The sequence below is a fragment of the Embiotoca jacksoni genome, unplaced genomic scaffold (assembly GCF_022577435.1).
Source record: "Embiotoca jacksoni isolate LCO1_2020_lvr unplaced genomic scaffold, fEmbJac1.0.p SCAF_1, whole genome shotgun sequence".
Classification (NCBI taxonomy): domain Eukaryota; kingdom Metazoa; phylum Chordata; class Actinopteri; family Embiotocidae; genus Embiotoca; species Embiotoca jacksoni.
This window is the reverse complement of record NW_027185229.1, coordinates 23482109-23501437: the sequence shown is the minus strand read 5'-3', so window position 1 is coordinate 23501437 and position 19329 is coordinate 23482109. Positions and strand designations below refer to the sequence as shown.

Sequence of the window (19329 nt, the reverse complement as noted above, 5' to 3'; positions counted from 1 at the left end):
TTTTTTCTCAGTATTAAACATTCTACTGTAAGTTTTTTTTTAATTTTTTTTTTTTAAATTTGACATGCATTTGTTCACAGCTAATTATTGATCATTCAAATCACTGTCAACATTTTTTTGCTTTTATAATTTTGATAAGCATTTACCACATATGCTTCACGGCCAGTGAAATGACCTGATTACTATTATTATTATGACTCAGTGGAGTTTTTGTGATCACTACTTCTCCCTCAGTTTGTCATCATGCGGGACCTGGAACTGCTCTGATGCAGCAGCAGTGTGTTGGAGATTCAAAGATTTCCAGGAAGCAATTGTGATCAGAGTACGAACTATTTTCGTTTGTTCACAGACCCATCCCTCACCCATTTTCCTATTGCCCAACAGTTTTTATGACTTCATGAGCTCTTATCTGGCTTTGTTTATGGAAACCTGAGGAGACTACAACGGTGGTTGTCCCCCCCCCCCCGCTGCTGTGACAACCGAATTTCCCCGCTGCCGCATGAATAAAGTCAAATCTAAATCTCAATTTCAATCATTGTTACTGACAGTCAGCGTTTCATCATGTGACTTCAACTGGCCTATTTCTCCTAATTATAGAACTTGTTGTGTTTATGCTAATGAGTATACTTAGGATTCAACCCTGTGATATATCAATTGCTTGCTTGTATAACTTTTATGTAGTAAAAGATCGGAGAGAGTGGTAATAAGAAAACATGGGTGAGACAAACTGGATTTAAACTTTGCTAAATTTAAATTGAAAGATCCTCATTCATCCTCCATATAAAAGGGCTGATTTCATTTAACCAAATATCTTTTGACAGAAACTGCACTCTGTTGCCAGGTTGAATTTAACCAAATATCTTTGACAGAAACTGCACTCTGTTGCCAGGTTGAATTTAATTTAACCAAATATCTTCGACAGAAACTGCACTCTGTTGCCAGGTTGAATTTAATTTAACCAAATATCTTTTGACAGAAACTGCACTCTGTTGCCAGGTAAACTTCGCTTGAAATAATGCCGTCTAAAACTAAATTTGCAGATAAACTAGCGTTGCACAACCAGACCAACGTGCTGCACTGATAAACTAAATGATTAATTGAGTAGGCGGATGGCAGCCTCGGTACTTCGCTCTCTCTCGTACTTTTGGGGGGATTTAGTTGATTTAGTTGATTTAGTTGATTTGCGTGCCTCACTGACACCTGGCCCGGTGAGCACGTCCCGGACTCTTACGCTTCACCTGTCGGGATCCCATCTCCACCGAGCGGACCGGCGGAGTCACTCAGCTGGAAAAGACATCTTCACAATGATGGAAACGGGACTGTTTTTTTTTAAAAATTATTATTATTTTTTTTTAATGAACTTGTTGCCCTTATTTCATAACCAGAACATGAACAAACAAACTCGCACGGAAGCTAATGAGACCGGAGAGATCATCTTTGCATTGTTTGTAGTAGCAAAGAGGAGCCACAAGGTGTCACACTTAACACTTAAAACAGCCGACAAATCCAGTCAGTTTATTAAAACGGCGTCACATTTGTTCCCTTAAAGCAGCCGTGGAATACTTTTCACTCGTGCAATGTACCTGAATAGAAATTCAGGGTCTTTGCTGAGTATTTATATTTTAGCAACACTTCAGTGTCAGTGGTAGTTATATTAATTTTAGTAGCAAGTTACTTTAACAGGCCAGTTATGAGTATGTGTCCAAGTTGATAACTGGATTTTGACGCCTGAATGAATGAGCTTTTCGTTTCTTTTATGTAGGCTACAGCAGACTTCCTCGAACAGTAATTAAAATAATTATCTATGAGGTACCACCCAGATTTTTCTCTGTATCGCACCAAAGCTCGGTGATCAGCATTCTTTGCCCAGTCATACGCTCACTAATCTACAAATTACTGTGGAAAGCACCCCTGCGGTCATCTGAAGGCATGGTGTTGTATACTGTCTGATCTCGGGTGATACTTCAGGTCACCTTCTTCATTTTTCATGGGTGTTAAGTTGGACAAATGTGAGACTCACATTTCGTCCCGTGAGGTCCTGTCATTGACCTCTGGGGCTGACGCACTGCAGCAGAGCAGTCAGCTTTAATTTACCTGCCGTAAAACTTGTATCTCCTTGAATCGTTACTCGCCCTCTCTGTCTGGGGACCCACCTCTCCAGTCTTAATGTGATGGATGGGCATCAGCTCACCAAGACAGACAGAACTGAGCTAACAAAACATGCTCAAACAAATGCAAGGACTCCATACATGCAAAAATATCAATATCAATCCATTACCTGTGCACATACCCTAAAGGCTTTATTGATTTACTGCGATATGAATTGGAATGATTTTTTTTTTACATTAAAAGAAAAACTTTTCACGGAAACTGAATTATTTAAGTGGATCAAAATGTCACTTAAATAATTAAAGTGTTTTCAGGAACAAAGTCCCTCTTGTATGAACTCTCAGGCAGGATCACAAGAGTCTCTTTTCATATCAGTAACGTGATAATACAGGAGACAGTCTGCTAATGTTTAACATAGTTTTATATGTATTTCCTGGTAGCTTCTGCAGCGGTACCTACGCCTATAAATGTAGACATTAACCAATGAAGAAACATCATTACACTTAAAATGTAGATAATATTCAGATAATAATAAAGCAGATTTATGCCTGTATATATATTTTTTGATAACATTAAAAGATGAAGCTGGTTGATATTACCAACAGATCTCAGTGTAAGCTCATCTCCTAATATTTTGTCTGCTTCCAAGTCTGTCTTTAACATTCAATCTCATTGGTTCCTACAGGGGAGATCTAAAATCTTTTAAATCAGGTCACAAATATAAACAGCACATTTTAAATGTGATTTACTTAAACAGCTCTGTGGCTCTGTAGGTTTTTTTTTTAGTTTTTTTTTTTTTTTAGCAACCATTAATAAAACAGGTGTAAATGGTGCATTTGTTAGGGACTATTTTCAGGAGTAAGTTAATACACATAAAGTGACAATGAGGATTTATGGCAACAGGATAGTGTACAATAGCTAGCTCTTAATTAATCAGCTATTACTCACAGCTTCAGTTTTCTTTGTTGTGATTACAGTCTTGAAACCCTGTTCACATTAACGTTCACTCAGCCACTCTGGAGGTCAACCAATCAGCAATCAGTGTTGCAGACTCAGCGCAATGACACTGACGTCAAGCGTTTTTCTTCTAAACAGAGTTGCAGCAGTGACAGATTTTATGATAGTCAATACCGATTGGTTAAAGGCTGCTCTAACCGTTTCAAAATGAACTGGAAATGAATCCTATCTTTTGCCAGACCCGCATAGTAAATACAGTGAATTTAGGTCTGGTAACACCAAGCTAGGTATACAGACGATCGCATCAAAATAAACTACATTACCCTCGTCCACATTAATAATGAAACATCCCACTCAGGGCAGCTGTTTGGCTGATGCTTTTCATTTTTGGACAACAAAGGGAGACATGAGCTATAACTGGATTTGGATACAAAAACAAAAAAACTTCCACTAGTCTTATCCATTAAGGGAGGACCGACAACAAATTTGTTGTTGAATTCAAGTGGATTCAGGAGCTAACTTCAAATTTGAGAGGGCGATAAAGACAGATTCTATAAAAACATCAAGGATTTCCAGTAAGGATGAAGCCAGCAACACTAAAAAAGGTAGACTTTCCAAACAAGCTCCTTCTGTGGAGGAGTGTGTTATCACACTGTGTCAGGATTGCCTGATCCTCAGCCCACTAAGAACAAGGTGTGTCCACCTGTCCGTCCTTCATCCTCTCCAGTGCTGAGAGAGCAGATGGACTACCAAGCAACCTCATTTGTTACAATGCATCCTTTCTTCTTTGGTAAACATTGCTTTTCTTTTTCATTTCACCATATTAGTTCGGTGGTTAATACAGAAGCTATAACTAATGTGAAACCCTTGTCTGAACGTTCTTGGTCAGCAAAGTCAGGGCACAGAATCAATACACCTGCTGTGCACCGACACTTGGATCAAAAATGAAACGGCGAGGTCATCCGGCCCGATGCCACTGATCACTCTGTCCTGCATCCAGAAGAGTTACCGTCACTGGAAGAAACTGGAGACTTTCGAGGGATTTAATACAAACACAAGCCGGCGATCTTCGACTGACTTTGCCCTCTGGAGGGCGCGAACTACAGTACACAGGCTGCCGTCTGTGCAGCTCTGAAATTGGCTTAACGTGTCTGCTGACAAAACAGTAACCCAATCTACTGATATGAGACTCACTGTCTGAGCTGTCGTGTGGGACTTGTCCATTGTTTCCCTTGAAGCAGTGGGACACAGCTTGTCACCGACTTGGAGAGTAAAAGGAAGAACAGAGTCATGCAACAGTGATATTTATAGATCCATTAAGGGTTGCAGTACAGTCTGCTCTGTCACAGCGGCTGGACCATCTGCTGGTCGTTGAATGGATTTCTTGGGGTGAATCTGTATCAAAGGCCTTTCAGATAGATGCGATCTCTTCACGGAACACCCGATGAATTATAAATGACAGGCTCACTTTGGCTTTGACCTTGGTGAAGCCACCTGTCTGTTAAATGCTAAAATGCTATCAGATCTCGTCTTTGGGATATCACTGTAAGATCAGTGATCAGCAGGGCAGAAGGGTGGCAGGCTGACCTGAACGTTAACTAGGAACGACAGGCCTCCGAACACACTGCTTTATCTCACTGGGACAGAAAGCCGCTGCAGAAAACCGAAAATCACAAGCAGTACATACACAAAGTGTTCACAGGTCAAAAATAGGTATTGTTTGAGTGAAAATGTGTCCTTGATGTGACTGTGTAGGACAGTAAGGCATCAAGTGAAACAGCTAGCTCCTCGCCTTGGAGGCCAAGATAGATCACCTTATAAATGATTAATTTGGTCTGCATATTTAATTTGGTGCTTTTGCTTTTGAAGCGATTCCAGTCAAAGGCATTGTCAGCTTTTGGATTTCTCTATTTAGTGAGGAGTTTTTCCAAAACAAAGAAAAAGCTAACTATGTTTTTATTCCACATTTTTGACAAATATCCGAGACACCGTAAAAAATTCCTCAATATGTCAATGTTCCATCTGTTGCCATTTCTGCATGATTTAGTAATCCTTTTTGATCTTCCCACCTATTTTTAGCCTCCTCCTCTCCTTATTAGCGAATAGGTTACAGAGAACAAACAGAGACACATCTGCTCCTTTAGTCTGCCATCGACATGTATATATCGATATCGAATAATAAAAAAAAACCAATAACAATCCGACTTTTTGTCTGTCTTGTGATGTGACGTATTATTTTTTTTCTTGATAGAGACAGAGAAGGGAGCCATCATGAGATCGGTGCTGAGAATCAGCAGTGAGGAGGCGTTAATAACAAACTAACATGAGGTGATAATGAGTATTCAGCCCTGAAGCCATACTCTGGCACTTACACCTCCAATCATCACTATTATTATTAAACACAGGGGGGGGAAAAAAAAAAAAAATCAGTTTAAAAATCCCTTAAATCTGCTCGAGCACAAGTACATTACATCCCATAAACTAAGTCATCTGAGGTGAGCATCACACATTTAGGATACATGTTTAATGAAAGGCACTCGTCACAGGATAAATAAAACATTATGACATTGTATACTGTGCAATGTTGACACATACAGCAACAGTCCTCACATATTAAGTGCTTCATTACATAGTAAAGTGCAGAGTACCCAGGTGACCCGCTGATGTCACCTTATTGCATTTCTTTTAATTACAAGTATTGGTCTTTCATTGGGTGGAAAATATAATATTATTCTTTTCCACCCACAAATCACCACAACCCGGTATCACAACAAAGTGTGTAATAGAGCCATCAGTCCACTGGAGGATATCGTGTCAGTGTCACGTTTTGCTTCGCCAAGACGCGAAAAGTACAGCCATTTAGTTTAGGCACCAAAACCAGGCGGTCAAGTTTCGGGAAAGATCCTGGTTTGGGTTCAAATATGTAACGTCACGTGAGTAACGTTACGCACGTCATGTAAGTAGAATGTGTTACGTTATGTACATAACTTACTCATGTTACTTACATCAACTTGTTGCTTAAAAGAAATAAACATATAATGCAAAATGACACATGTTAGGACTCTTACTTGTGCAGTGCTTAATGTCGACAGGGTAGTGACGTTTCAAACTGCACGTCTTCCTAAGACGCCTTGATTTGAAAATTCTTTATGATGGTGGTCCCACCCCTTCCTCTATGGAGCCAAGATGACGACGTTGAGGGTGGAAAGTGTTCAGGGTTTAACACTTCTTTTTTTTGGACCGTTTTGAGTGCATAATCTGGGTAGTTTTAGTGCACTGGATGTTTCTGTAATTTACAGTGTGAATGCACTTATGTGCTCAAAATAGCGAGTGTTAGTATCTAATTGCGCCATTTCGAACACAGCAACGGACTGCTGCTTTTCAAGAACTCAAACACCGGTCACACGGGCTAAAGTCCTGTGTTTGTTCCTCCAATCAAACCCGACCTCGCCCTTCCTCTTACTTTATGACTCTTTTTACTTTGCCACATAACCTTATTTGACCCAGGTCATAGTGCCTGTGCTTTTCGAGATCAGGTTGGGAAAAGCGTAACGCTGATAAAACCTCCTCCTGGTGGACTGATGGGTGTATTACATGCTTCAGTGAGATACCAGGCTGCATCGTTATTGCATATTGGAGGATTATTAGAAAGGCATTGACTGAGTTATATTTATCCATTGACAATTCAATACAAGCTGTATTTATATGTATAATAATAAACTCACATACAGTACATGTTCAAGACTGAAATGTGGCATGCATATACAGTACCAATATTTTTCTCATGAAATATGCATTTTCATCATTTCTTGTCTTTGTTTCACAAATCCAGTTACGGTATTGGCTTTCCTTATCTCATGGAATATAATGGACATTACTATATGATTAAAATACTATAATACATTTAGCCACAATAAATATGTCAAACTTCCAGTTACTGCTTATTAAAGATAAACCTCATTTCGGCACACGATGCCATGCAATAAAAAAAACGAGAGAACAAAGGCAAATGGAGAAATGTTTAAATAAAAGAGTGCAAACCTTTTTCTTTTTTCTCTTTGCCTTCTCAATTCTCTCAGCCTGATCACAAATATATATCTCATTTCACATTTCTACGCTAATAAATGTGTTTTCCCTGCCAACAGTGGATGATGTAAAGCTCCAAAAGTGCTTAAGAGATGTGGGGAAAAAAAGCTTTCAGCGCAATGAATTGATATGCTTTTTAAAGGGTAAATTCACATAATATCAGATTAGAGGGTGATCCATACGTACCACTACAGCTGCATAATTTGGAGTGAAAATGACAAAAAAAGAAAACCTGACAGTGAAAATAATCTGTGATTTGAATAGCTGAGACTGCTGCATGCAACTACTGCAGGTACGGTAATACAGTAAATGTTAAGCAGGTTTTATACTTTGCAGTGTATCTTACAAGATCAGTGGCAGACAAGCTAACGTGCCAACTATTTATCACACAGATACTGTTGCGCCGTGTCTTATGGAGAAGTGCTGCTGGCTGAGCATTCACAACTATAGATTTGCTGATAAGACAATGTGTGTGCTGCTATGCTCTTGCCTTACACTGGACACATTCGCCTGCCCTTGAAAGTCATGCCAAGTCCTACCTAGATTTTGCTGATTATGACGGGGTGTAGACTAACATGGGACTGTGATGTAATATAAGCTGGGGGTATACTTCCACTTTAAATGCTACGATTATCAAAGCCGTTTCTGATTTATTTTCATCCGTGGGATAAACTTACTCTGCTCGTACGGAGCGGAGAGGAAATTTTTTACAACTAACACCGCCTTTCCTGATCGTACACTGTTTACTGTAGCACGCGACATGTTCAAGATGAAATGTGTGACTGTAGCACAAATGAGAGGTCACATTTTTTCCTCAAATTGCGCTGGATGAAAGATAATTATTATACCGTTCAGTTGTTCTCATCACAGTTAACCGACAGTAGTTGCTGAGTTGTGTAAATTGCACTTTGACACATCCACATGCAGGCAGACAACTTGTGTAAGGGCTGTCTCACCACACAGTGCTTATTAATACTGTAATTATCTGCACAAATGTTGCTATGTTTGGAGTACAAAATAGTGAGAGAAACAACACAGCGCATCTCACTAACGGATACGTTTGATTTGTCCATGAGTGTTTTTCATGCCCTTTGTACAAACGAGTCCTTTCTCGATCAGTGCACGCCGTTTTTCTCATTCTGCCAGGTGCCATTACTTTTGCTGAGTGAAGGTGTGCTTCCATACTTGTTAGCGGCGGACATTTTCTGGGCAGCCTCTGCTGCTGCATCCATCACCTGTTTCTCCTCCTGCTCAGTCTCGCGGTGGTAAAAATAGTTAAAGTTGGAGACGATGACGGGGACGGGCAAGGCAATGGTCAAGACACCAGCAATGGCACAGAGAGTGCCGACCATTTTGCCTCCCATGGTGATGGGGCACATGTCTCCGTAGCCCACAGTGGTCATGGTCACCACCGCCCACCAGAAGCCGTCAGGGATGCTAACGAACTGCGTCTGGGGCTCATCCACTTCTGCAAAGTAGATGGCACTTGAGAATAGGATGACTCCTATGAAAAGGAAGAAGATCAGCAGCCCCAGTTCCCTCATGCTGGCTTTCAAGGTCTGCCCCAATATCTGAAGCCCCTTTGAGTGTCGGGAAAGCTTAAAAATTCGGAAGACTCTCACAAGGCGGATGATTCTTAAGATTGCCAAGGACATGTTCTGACCGGAGTTCATATCGTCATCGGGCGTCGTCGCCAGCTCTGTTCCCAGGGTGACAAAGTAGGGAATTATAGAGACTATGTCAATGATGTTCATGATGTTATTGAAGAAATCACTTTTGCTGGGGCACACTATAAAGCGGACACCAACTTCGAAGCAGAACCAAATGATGCAAATAGTCTCCACAATGAAGAAGGGATCCGTGACATACGCCATCACGTCTTTCTGGCGGGGATGGGGGGCAGAACTGTCTTGGGTGCCATTGATGGCTTGGGTTAAACCTGGGAGAAATTCAGTGTCATCCCTGAACTCTGGCAGAGTCTCCAGGCAGAAGATGAAGATGGAAATTACGATGACAAACACAGAAACCAGAGCCACAGATTTGGCTGCACTGGAGCTCTCTGGGTATTCAAACAGGAGCCAGAACTGTCGCTGGAGCTCATTGGAGGGCAAAAGCACTTCAGGCTCCTTGATGAATCCTTCGTCTTCACGGAATTGCTCCATTGCTTCATGACCCAACTCATAGAAAACAATTTCATTTGCATAGACGTCTAAGGGAACGTTGGCTGGCCTCCGGATTCTCCCTCCTGACTGATAGTAGTAGAGAATCCCATCAAAAGATGGACGGTTTCTGTCAAAAAAGTACTCGTTTTTCATTGGGTCGAAGTAGCTTATCCTCTTCATGGGGTTGCCCAGCAGCGTCTCTGGAAATTTGTTCAGGGTGCTGAGCTGGGTCTCAAACATCAGGCCCGAAATATTGATGACAACCTTCTCATCTTTCTCTTCAATGCAGTGCTTTTCGAACAAATCTTCATTGTCATAACAATCCTTCGGCAGTTTACTGAAGACGCTGTCTGTGGGGGACTCGCTGTTGATCAGGAGCTTCAGATTAGAGATCAAACTGCCACTGCTGGTGTTGGCTTTAGTGGTCACGGTCGGAGGAGAGGAAGGCGACAGCCCCTCTTGACCAGACTGATTTCCACGTCGTCCTCTGTGCGGCGACTGGTGAGGAGAAGTCAAACGGTGGGTTAAAAGATGATCTGGAGCCTCTGATGGGGGCGAGGTCGGGTACCCAGAGTCACTTGGGTCGCCCAGGTTGATGCCAACATCATCCATGTTTTCAAAATTAACAAGCGGCACCTCCATGGCCCGTCTCCTCGCTAGCCACGGCTCCGTCTATCAGCCCAGTTCAGGAGACAGAGGAGACACCACAACCAGTGCCACGCTGAAGATCCTGGCAGGGCCTCCCTCCTCCTGGTTATCATTCAGGCAGCTGTATGCTACTTCTGCATGCAGCCCTCTTGGTAAACTGTAAAATAATCAAGAAAAAAGGCATGTTGTGTTATATTTTTGTTAAATGCTGCAATATAGTTTTGTTGGTAAAGAGATTTTATTGTCAGCTCCTGTTTGCATCAGCAGAGAAGCAGCCATCTGATACTCTGCTTGTACATTCTTGTTTTCCCCACAACTCTCTCCCGTGACCTCAACGAAAACACAAACTCTGCAAGTTCGGCTGTGAAAGAGCTTACACCGAGTATGGATGGTATTATTGCTGATCATGTGCTGCAAATTTGTTTCATTTCTGCATAGAAAACCATCGAAACCTCTCACTCATGACTAAAAGCAGAAAGTAATCAAAACACATGTATCCTATTCCTACATCTAAATGCTTGATTGTAAGTTTCTAACCACAGACTTGGTTCATCTATTCCACCCCTGTTCAGGTTCAGGATAGTCTATCAGCGTCACGTTAACTTTATCTCTAAGTAGCTGTTTATCATTCCATTTGTCTGGTTAGGACAGGTAACCAAATCCTGACACACGCTTTAAAGCTGCAACCTCTGTGTCCACTTGACACTGAGGGCCCTGTGAGACTCCGGGAGAATCATGTGGCTCTATTTCCACCTGCAGTGTAACGGATAACACAACGGTCCTGGATATAGAATCAAATTTTCTTATGTAAGGACATCAGATAGGACAAATGCAAAAAAAATACGTGTATTGATTGTGCCGTGTCAGCAAAGAGGGGTTACCGAGTCCACGAAAAAGGACAGATAAAAACAAAAAGAGCTGAAAAGTGCAGTTGGGTTGGTATCCTTGGATCAAAGGCACCTTTATTTGTTTTTAAAAGCAACTTTTTGTAGCCAAAATCCACAACTGAACTCACTCAGCCGTACTTGACACCGAGCTGACATTGAAAGACACAGCGGATACACTAACGTCATCAGATCAGAGCATCAAAGTGTCCAGAATTACATGCAAATGTGTAAAGTTGAAATCCAGCTCTGTGCAGATGACTGCACCACTCACCCGAGTCCCCGGCTCTGCAGAAGTTCTTGTGCCCCGTGTCCTGCCTGGCAGCTCCGCTCTGCTCCCCCTCACTCTCCCTCATTCAGACTCACAATCAAGAGTGTCTCTAGCTCTATTAAAGCTCCCACTGGGTAATTTAACACCGCATACGAAACCAAAGATGCCAGAGGTACCCACACATACTCACAAACATACACAGGTGCGCACACACACACACAAACACAGACAAACAGAAAAAAAACACACGCAGGCAACTCACTGTATTTGAAATGTGGGGGGTCACCCGGCTTTGTTCTGCCTGCTCCCTCCTCCGGCAGCGGGGACGTTAGCGGTAAGCTCTGTGATAGGAGATTTACTCTGCAGGAGCCAATCGCTGTTTGACGAGGTAAAGGGAACGTGGGACCCACTCTTTCCCTCCTTTTCCTGCAGAGTAAGCATCCACATGCAGGATCATCCAAACCACCCTCACCTTGGGGATTAAACTGTATTCTTCTTCTGTTACAGGACTTGTCAAGAGCTTTCAATACCTGCAGCAGTGCACATGTTCCCTCGGGCTTCAGCTCTCTCTTGTTTACATGATCAGAAATACATACTGTAATTTCATCCGACATTGGTATTGTATGAAATCATATTGACTGAACTGTCACCGTTTTTTTTAAAATCTGCAACTTTTCATTCAGTTGTACAATAATCCTTCGAGCCTGTCTGAATGCAAATCTATAAACATATGCTCGGTCCATTTAGGGAAAACAAAAATTAAAAAGTGCACTATAATGTATTTTATTGATAGACACTTTACTTTGCATAGGGGTTCATTCTGGGCACACATTTCGCCTCCAGGTGTTAAATATAGATTTGTAAGAGGGTTAATAGGGTTGATAGTGATTACAGGACTCTGTGTTACTCATTTTTCACTTCCAACTACACCTTACAGCAACTGAAGGTTTGTCAGATTAATAAAGTAGCTGCATGTCTTTGAAAAAAAATGCGCAGAGCCCAATTAAAAAGGTTAAATTCCAATTATAGAGATGCTACACTTCCTTTTTTTTTTTTTTTTAGCCCTGCTGGATTCTTTTAAGGAGTGGAAACTTCAATCAAAGTTAACGTTGCACTTTTTCAGAAGGGCGGCCAATTTGGCAACATTGGTTGAATATTGTGTTACCCTGATAGAGAACCAGTTACCCAAAGTCAGAACTCATGCCTTCATCTCCCTCTCATCCTGCTGCAGCCCGGAGCCGGCTGTCTGCTGGTCCCCTCTAACATTGCGGTGTGAGCAGGACCACTGCAGGCACGGGCGCATTGCTTCAAGGTCACAGAAAACTGTTTTAAGACTCGACACTTTCCCACACATCATCAAACACCGTCACCTAAAGGAATCTCATTATGTGTTCACACGTGAACACCATGCAGATCTGTATTCATAAATATAAGCCTGAAACATACAGTAAAATCCATGCACATAGTGGCACAGAGACGTGCACACACGAACATCACTCAGCTTACTTCACATCCTCAATATATAGGGACTCTTTTTCCTTGCGGGATCCTGCAGTGTTCTGGACATGTCATTGAGAATGCAGTCAGTCGTGGCATGACTTGTCACTTCAACACGTCATAATAGAATTTGCCACGGGCAAAGAGAGACAGGAAGATGGACAGTGAGGGGGTGATCACACGAGTCAGACTGAGAGGGTAAATAATCGATTCATTCCCCTGCAAAACAATTTGTGTCAGTAAAAGCGGGAACGGGGAGGAAAATGGGTGGTATATGATCTCCAGGATGAGCCCGACTGCAGCTACCGCAGTGTCACTCATCTCTGGAGTACTGACAGGGGACCAGAGGGACAACGTCCCTCCGTCCGTCCTTCCATGCAGCCCTCGATTCATCGTCCATCCCTCCGCCTTCCCTGCGTCGAACCCTCCCCCCGATGACACCGTCACCTCACTGGTAAATGGGCTGTGTTGACAAAGCAATTTCTCCATCAGCAGGCTGGTGTGTGAACTTTACTGACACTGCAAAGGTATCAACACCTCCTGCACACCTTTATGGAGCTTGACTTTGAGACATGGACAGCTGGTAGAAATAGTAACATTTGCTCAGGAAAATGAATCATAACTTTAACACTTGTGTGACTAAAGTGAAGTGAAGGATGTGTCCAGATTCTTCAGTAATAGTAACAACACCACACAGTGAACAAACTTAGTTAAAGGGTCTGCATAAAAAAAATATTATTTCATTTTACTAACATTACTAATAACCTCTTATCTTTCTCTGCATAAAATTGTAACCACAATTTTTTTTAGGGTGTATAACAGTGTGACATCTCAAATGAAAAGTTACCTACTGGCTGGTAGCATAGTGTGGCCAATTTGTATTGTTTTATATTTTTTTAGGGTAGTTATAATATACTCTAACGTTTATTTTAAATGTCTTTTTTTGGATATCTTTGTATTAATTTACCAGGGACAGTCGAGGAATGAAAGTAAATTAGATATAACTTTTAAAGCAGCCGAATAAATGTGTAGTGGAGTAATTAAGTGCATTTCTTTGCGAAATGTGGCAGAGAAGTAATATAAGTATCTCATAATTTGACTGAAAGCTGCAATAACTGATTATTTCGGACAGCAGGAGGCAGCATCAACGAGAATGAAACACTGAAATGACATGTCTGAAAGCCATTAACTGCAATACGACAGAGGGCCAGTAGGGGCTGGTTCCAAAGTGCCTCTGGCTCCATAGATTCCCATTCAACTTCTCAGTCATTACATTTTTTCTAAAAGTCATTATGGTGTTATTCGTTAAAGTCACTCCTTCTGATCATTGTTGTGGTATTCCATCTAAAAAATAATCCCATCCTTAATTCAATATTACGTCTCAAATCGAGGTATGTTTGGGATAGGCGCCTGGTTTGATTGACAGGCCTGTGGTGCAGTCAGGTTGCCGCTATAGGTGGGCGGGCGGAGTGTCCTCATGTTTCCAGTCAGATTAAATCAGATCCACCCCTCGCTCCGCCACACAGATGCCCGTTGGTTGCTGCTTGTTTGGTGGCAACCCAAAGCACCCCAGGCATGTCAATCAAACCAGGCACCTATCCCAAACATACCTCGATTTGAGACGTAATATCTAACAAATGATGGGATTATTGTTAAAAGAACCACCAGAACATTGATCAGAAGAAGTGACTTTAGCGAATGACACCAGAGTAACTTGTGGAAAAAAAATTATTGACTTTTCATTTCATGATACAAGTTGGCGCTTTTTGAACGGGAGTTAAGTGAGCCAGAAGATTTTTGGAGCCGAGCCCCTAGTGGCCCTCAGTGGTATTGCATTTTAAGGCACTTACACACATGCTTTATACACTGTTATTACAAAAATATTGATTATAGCTGGTTTAACAACAGTTCTTGAGTAAATGTACTTTGCTACACACCACCACTGTATGATAGTTACGTGTGTTTAAAAGGTTAAACTGAAGGGAAACTGGTCACAGTTTTTGGGATATTATCACATCTGTACATTTCACAGTGTCACTAGGTCAGAATTTGTCAAACATATGCAAACACTACCAAGAAACTAGATACAAAAATAAATGAAAAAATAAAAACATTTTAAACAATAAAATTGACGATGGCAGCCTGGTCGGAAAAGACAAAAAGAAAAGCTGTGAACTATTCATCTTGCGCACATGATCTGGGTAATTCCATCGCAGAAGCCCATATGGTCATCCATTAAGGGTGACAGGATTTCAAAGTGCATGTCAGGTAGCACGGATTAGATATTCCAGCCTCGTAATCTTATATCGGTTGTAAAGGCAGCTGGTTATTCTAGTCTAGTAATTCTATATATTGCGGCAAAGGTTCTCTTCGTTCCAAATAACATACAAGGTTGGGTCAGGAGCAAACAAGGGCATAACAGCTTATGTATATAAAACCCCTACATGGCTCAAAACATAATGTTAGCTAAAATAAAGCGGCATTTCCATCCAAAACCTCACAGAGTGCCATAAACTCAAGATGGATTTATAGTTAGTGGCTGTCAGTCGAGGTAAGCCACGATGGCCTGAAGCAGTCTCATTTTCGAGTTTGGGATTTCTTATGAGTTCACTTGATATCAGATGAAATAATTTGTATATAACATTATATAATATATAGGTTTTAAACCTATGGTATGGATCTTTTGTCTCTCCTTTCTCCCAGTGAGAGTCATTAAAAAAAGCAAAAAACAGTCGACACATCGTTAGTCATCGGCTTTATCGAAACCTACTCCATCACTACTGTTGCAGCTGTATAATGGTGGATAAACTACTAATTTAATAAAAGGACCCACAACCACTGCAAGATCACTCGTTTCATTATCAGAATTTGATCCATTCGATCTTTTAACATTTTAAAGGTCCAGAAGAGCTACATGACTGAATTGTTTCATCACCATTCAAGGAAGCATAGGTCTTTACCAGAAGTTTGCCGACTCAGACTGTGGAGGTCTCCGATGTACATGCTGCACTCATAGAGCAAGCCCCGTTTGCATTCATCCGGCCTGTTTGGGAATATCTCAAAAGCAGTAAAAACTATATTTCCTGTTGGTGAAAAGGTTCATCAGCATTCTGGCAAGGGCTCATTTGGTAAGTTCTCGAATGTGGCGGACGTTCGTTTATATAAAAGTCCAGCATAGCTTTACGTTAATTACAATTTTGATTCAATGCTTAGGAGTGCAAAGTAGAATATAGTAGAAAAAAAAAAGTGTGCCCTGGTTGTTTGAGGGTTTAGCTGGTCATGAAACTGTCCCCTTTTTCATTTACCTTCGTTTGACCACCAAAGTAAATTTTTGTATGTAAGTCCAGGGGGAAATTACAATAACACAAAATATGTCTTAAAATCAGAATTAATCAGAAATACAACTATGAAATAATGAATAATATTTCTAATGCAATCATCCAAGATATATATATATATATATATATATATATATATATATATAATTTTTTTTTTTAATCATTATTACAACCTAAATGTCACCTTTAAGAAACCAAGAACTGGCTAAAACTACAAAAATAACTAAGATCAATCGAAAACGACAGCTTAGTGGTCAAATCAAGACTGTAAAACACATCAAAGACATCAGCAGTCAGTTTGTCAATTCACAAAGACAAATTTTGCCGAGGGACCAGGGAGAGGCTACAGTGCACATACAAGCTCCGTTGCTCTGTTGCATTTCATCTGTCCCCTCATCTCCTGCCCTCTCCTCTCTATCTCTATGAAACAAAGGGTCTTTAACAGTGTGTTACCTAACGTCATATCACAGTGTAAATGTTTCACTGCAGTGACTTGAGTGTAAAAAAAACAACAACTCGCAGACAGTGTTACTGATACATAGCTGTTCACGTATTAGAGAAATGTAGTTGCCTTGTCAGACATTTGTTGTCAGTGTACGTGCACGCGGGGTGGTGGTGGTGGTGGTGGAGGAGGGTGGTGGTGGGGGGGGATGGAGGGGGTGTCAACATGACACTTGCACAAGTTTCATTCTGATCATTTCGTACACTCGTGATAAATGCAGTGACTCTCGTGTGAACTGTTGACTTTTTCGACGTATTTAAGAAAGGAAACACTCGATCATCTCTGAAACAGAGCACACAGAGTCCGAGACAACAATACCACGTTGTAATTTAAGCACCACACCAGCAAAAAATACCAACGTGCGAGTCCTCTATGGGAGCGTACCGAGGGAAGTACGTCAATTGGAAGACAGCCGCAGTGTTTTCTGTCATCCGGATGCACCATTCCCCTCATTGTTTGGACTGAGGATTTGGTCTGTCGTCGATAGAGACGCTTCTGCTCATTCTGAGAACTGTGACTCCACTAAGGAGATTATGTAACACAGGAGATCAGCCCACAGAATCACCCTCATAGATAAATAGTCTGCACTCAATACTACGGATTCAATTGAAATATCTGGATTGTGTCCAGCCGCACTAATCAAAAGACAAGTGCTAATCTTGGCTGACTCCTTCGACTTCGGCATGGCAGGAGGAGGTCAGCGTTCACAACAAACCAATCACGGCACAGCCGCAACATTTAACACCGCAATCCTCTGTTTTTTTTTTTTTTTTTACTCGCTGATTAAATTACACTTTCTTTTGCACACATTTGTTCCTTGTTTTGATTTTTTTTTTTTTTTTTTTTTGCACTTTTACTTCTTTTCAAACTCAAAAACCGATGAACGCTATGAAATCATAACCCGCAGTAGATTGCTTCAAAGCGCTATCGCACGCAGTGGGAAGAATTCTTTTCCAGCCAACAACCATACAAGGAGGATGAATGCCACACACCACCCACTGTTTTGACATCAACATTGCTCACCGTTGGACAGGGAGGTTCCATGGCTGCAGGCGCTTCGAGCGCATCCAAAGCCTCCTGAGTTACACCGAGCCTCCTCCCCACGCTTCCATATGGCCTGTTGCTGTGTAGAAAACATCACGATTAAAAACAATGAGTCAGATTAAAGGTTTATTTAACATTTAATTACAGGGGTCAAAAAAAAAAAAAAAAAAAAAAAAAAATACTTTGTTTACTGTTGTAATATGAGGATTTAAAAGCATTTAGAATTTTAATCCAATAAGTGTCAAGATGATCACTACTAATAATGTAACCAACAATTATACTTATATGCTGCCAATGTGAGTGCAAAAATGGGTTCATTATTCTAGTATCTATCTAAAAATAGTTAAAAAAAAATATTAAAGAGTATCGTGTTTTTAAAAGAAAAAAAAAATCTAATATTTACACCAATAACACTGCTTGATTAACATACTGTCTTATATTGAAAACATTAAATTGCATTTACCTCATTATCCAGCGGTGAAAGAAGCTTGTCTAGAGTCCCACACACATCTTGTTGGATTAAGTTTCTGACAGAGTCTTAAGGAGCAGTGGTAAATCTCTCTAAAGCGTGAGGTTTTGACAGAAGGAAGGGCAGTTTCAGTTAGAGACGCCATAAACGAGACAGATGTTTTGTACAACAACATGATTTCGGTCGATTCCGTCTGTCTGGGGGGGGGGGGGGCGACACACAAAGTAAACAAATCTTCATGGCGCTGCCTGTTCTCATTGTGCTATTTCAGATTTTGTACCGGAAACACGCAACGCCCTCGTGGATATAAATGTTGTGCGGCAACAGCACCAAAATAATAATAATAATAATAATAATAATAATAATTAAAAAAAAAAAAGGCCTTCACACAACAACAGTCGATGTCACTGTGAAAGTTCCTTGTGATTTCTGAGCAGAAGCCCGTTCTTTTCATTTGTCTGTCGTGTCCATCTGTTCAGTGCAACTCTCCCGAAAAGGTAAGCGAACCTCCGTTTGTGCAGCACGGGGCTCATTTTCCCCGTCGCCGGTGAAGCCCTGAACCTGTCCGTCCGCCCGTCAGGTGCTCTCGCTTCGGCTCACTATCATGTTTCACACTCGTGCGTAGGATTCACTGGTCACGCGCCACTTTTCCTCGGCGCGTCCACTTCTCTGTCCTCTCTCTTGTCCATTTACCGATTGTCACCGAAAGTCACTGGAGGTTGTAGATTTTTATGGAGAAGAAAAACAAAAACAAGTCATGTTTATTTTTTTTTAAATTTTTATTGCACATCGTTCCTTCTGCAGGCCGAACCATCACAAAGACAAAGCTTCACTTTAGTTTTGTATTATTGGTGATGCTTTAAGCCAACACCAGCGGTATGGCTCTTTGAATGGTAACATTGGTCTGTCAGTCTTTTCAATACTATGGTCCCGACTTTAAAAAAATGTCAACAGATTTTCAAAAGATGACCAAGACGTTTTTTGCCATCAGCAGGTCAAAGTTTTCTTTAATTTATCAAGTGAAATTGCTCAAAACTTGGTACAAAATTTGCATAAAATGTTTTAAACATGACAAACTGCAGCCTATTTTTTTTTTATTATTTTTTTTATGTCCAACACTGTTGTTTGTGACTAAATAGCAGCAAAATGAATGACTTTCCCCATCAGCTTCAGCTGTACTTCGTGGTTCGTGCTGATAGATAATAGCTCGTACTAGCAGGCATACTAACAAGCTAAATGGTGACCTTTCTAACCAATATATCTGTTAAACATCATGTCAAAATCGGCGAGAGAATATTAGCGGTTATCTTTAAATAGGTTGGACTGAGGTACGGTGGAGTTATTCCCATGTTCATAAGGTCC

The 19329-nt window shown here is 41.1% G+C and overlaps 1 protein-coding gene across 3 annotated transcripts; it reads right to left on the bottom strand.

Annotated features, from left to right (window-relative positions):
• Positions 1-6072: 6072 nt before the first annotated feature.
• Positions 6073-18274, bottom strand: LOC138197561 (potassium voltage-gated channel subfamily A member 10). 3 transcript variants are annotated; one of them, XM_069148406.1, is made up of 3 exons: positions 17962-18274; positions 17478-17577; positions 6073-10119 (listed from the first exon to the last, which is right to left on the bottom strand). In XM_069148406.1, exon 3 carries the CDS (start codon positions 9954-9956, stop codon positions 8268-8270), a length of 1689 nt encoding a protein of 562 aa, XP_069004507.1. In that variant the 5' UTR covers positions 9957-10119; positions 17478-17577; positions 17962-18274; the 3' UTR covers positions 6073-8267. The 3 variants fall into 3 exon arrangements, with proteins under 3 accessions (XP_069004507.1, XP_069004511.1, XP_069004508.1); XM_069148410.1 differs by lacking the exons at positions 17478-17577; positions 17962-18274 and adding an exon at positions 11380-11613; XM_069148407.1 differs by lacking the exons at positions 17478-17577; positions 17962-18274 and adding an exon at positions 11121-11292.
• Positions 18275-19329: the final 1055 nt, after the last annotated feature.

Bases quoted from the DNA above. Each gene is read 5' to 3' on its own strand.
- LOC138197561 (XM_069148406.1), bottom strand. From the start codon at position 9,956: ATGGAGGTGCCGCTTGTTAATTTTGAAAACATGGATGATGTTGGCATC.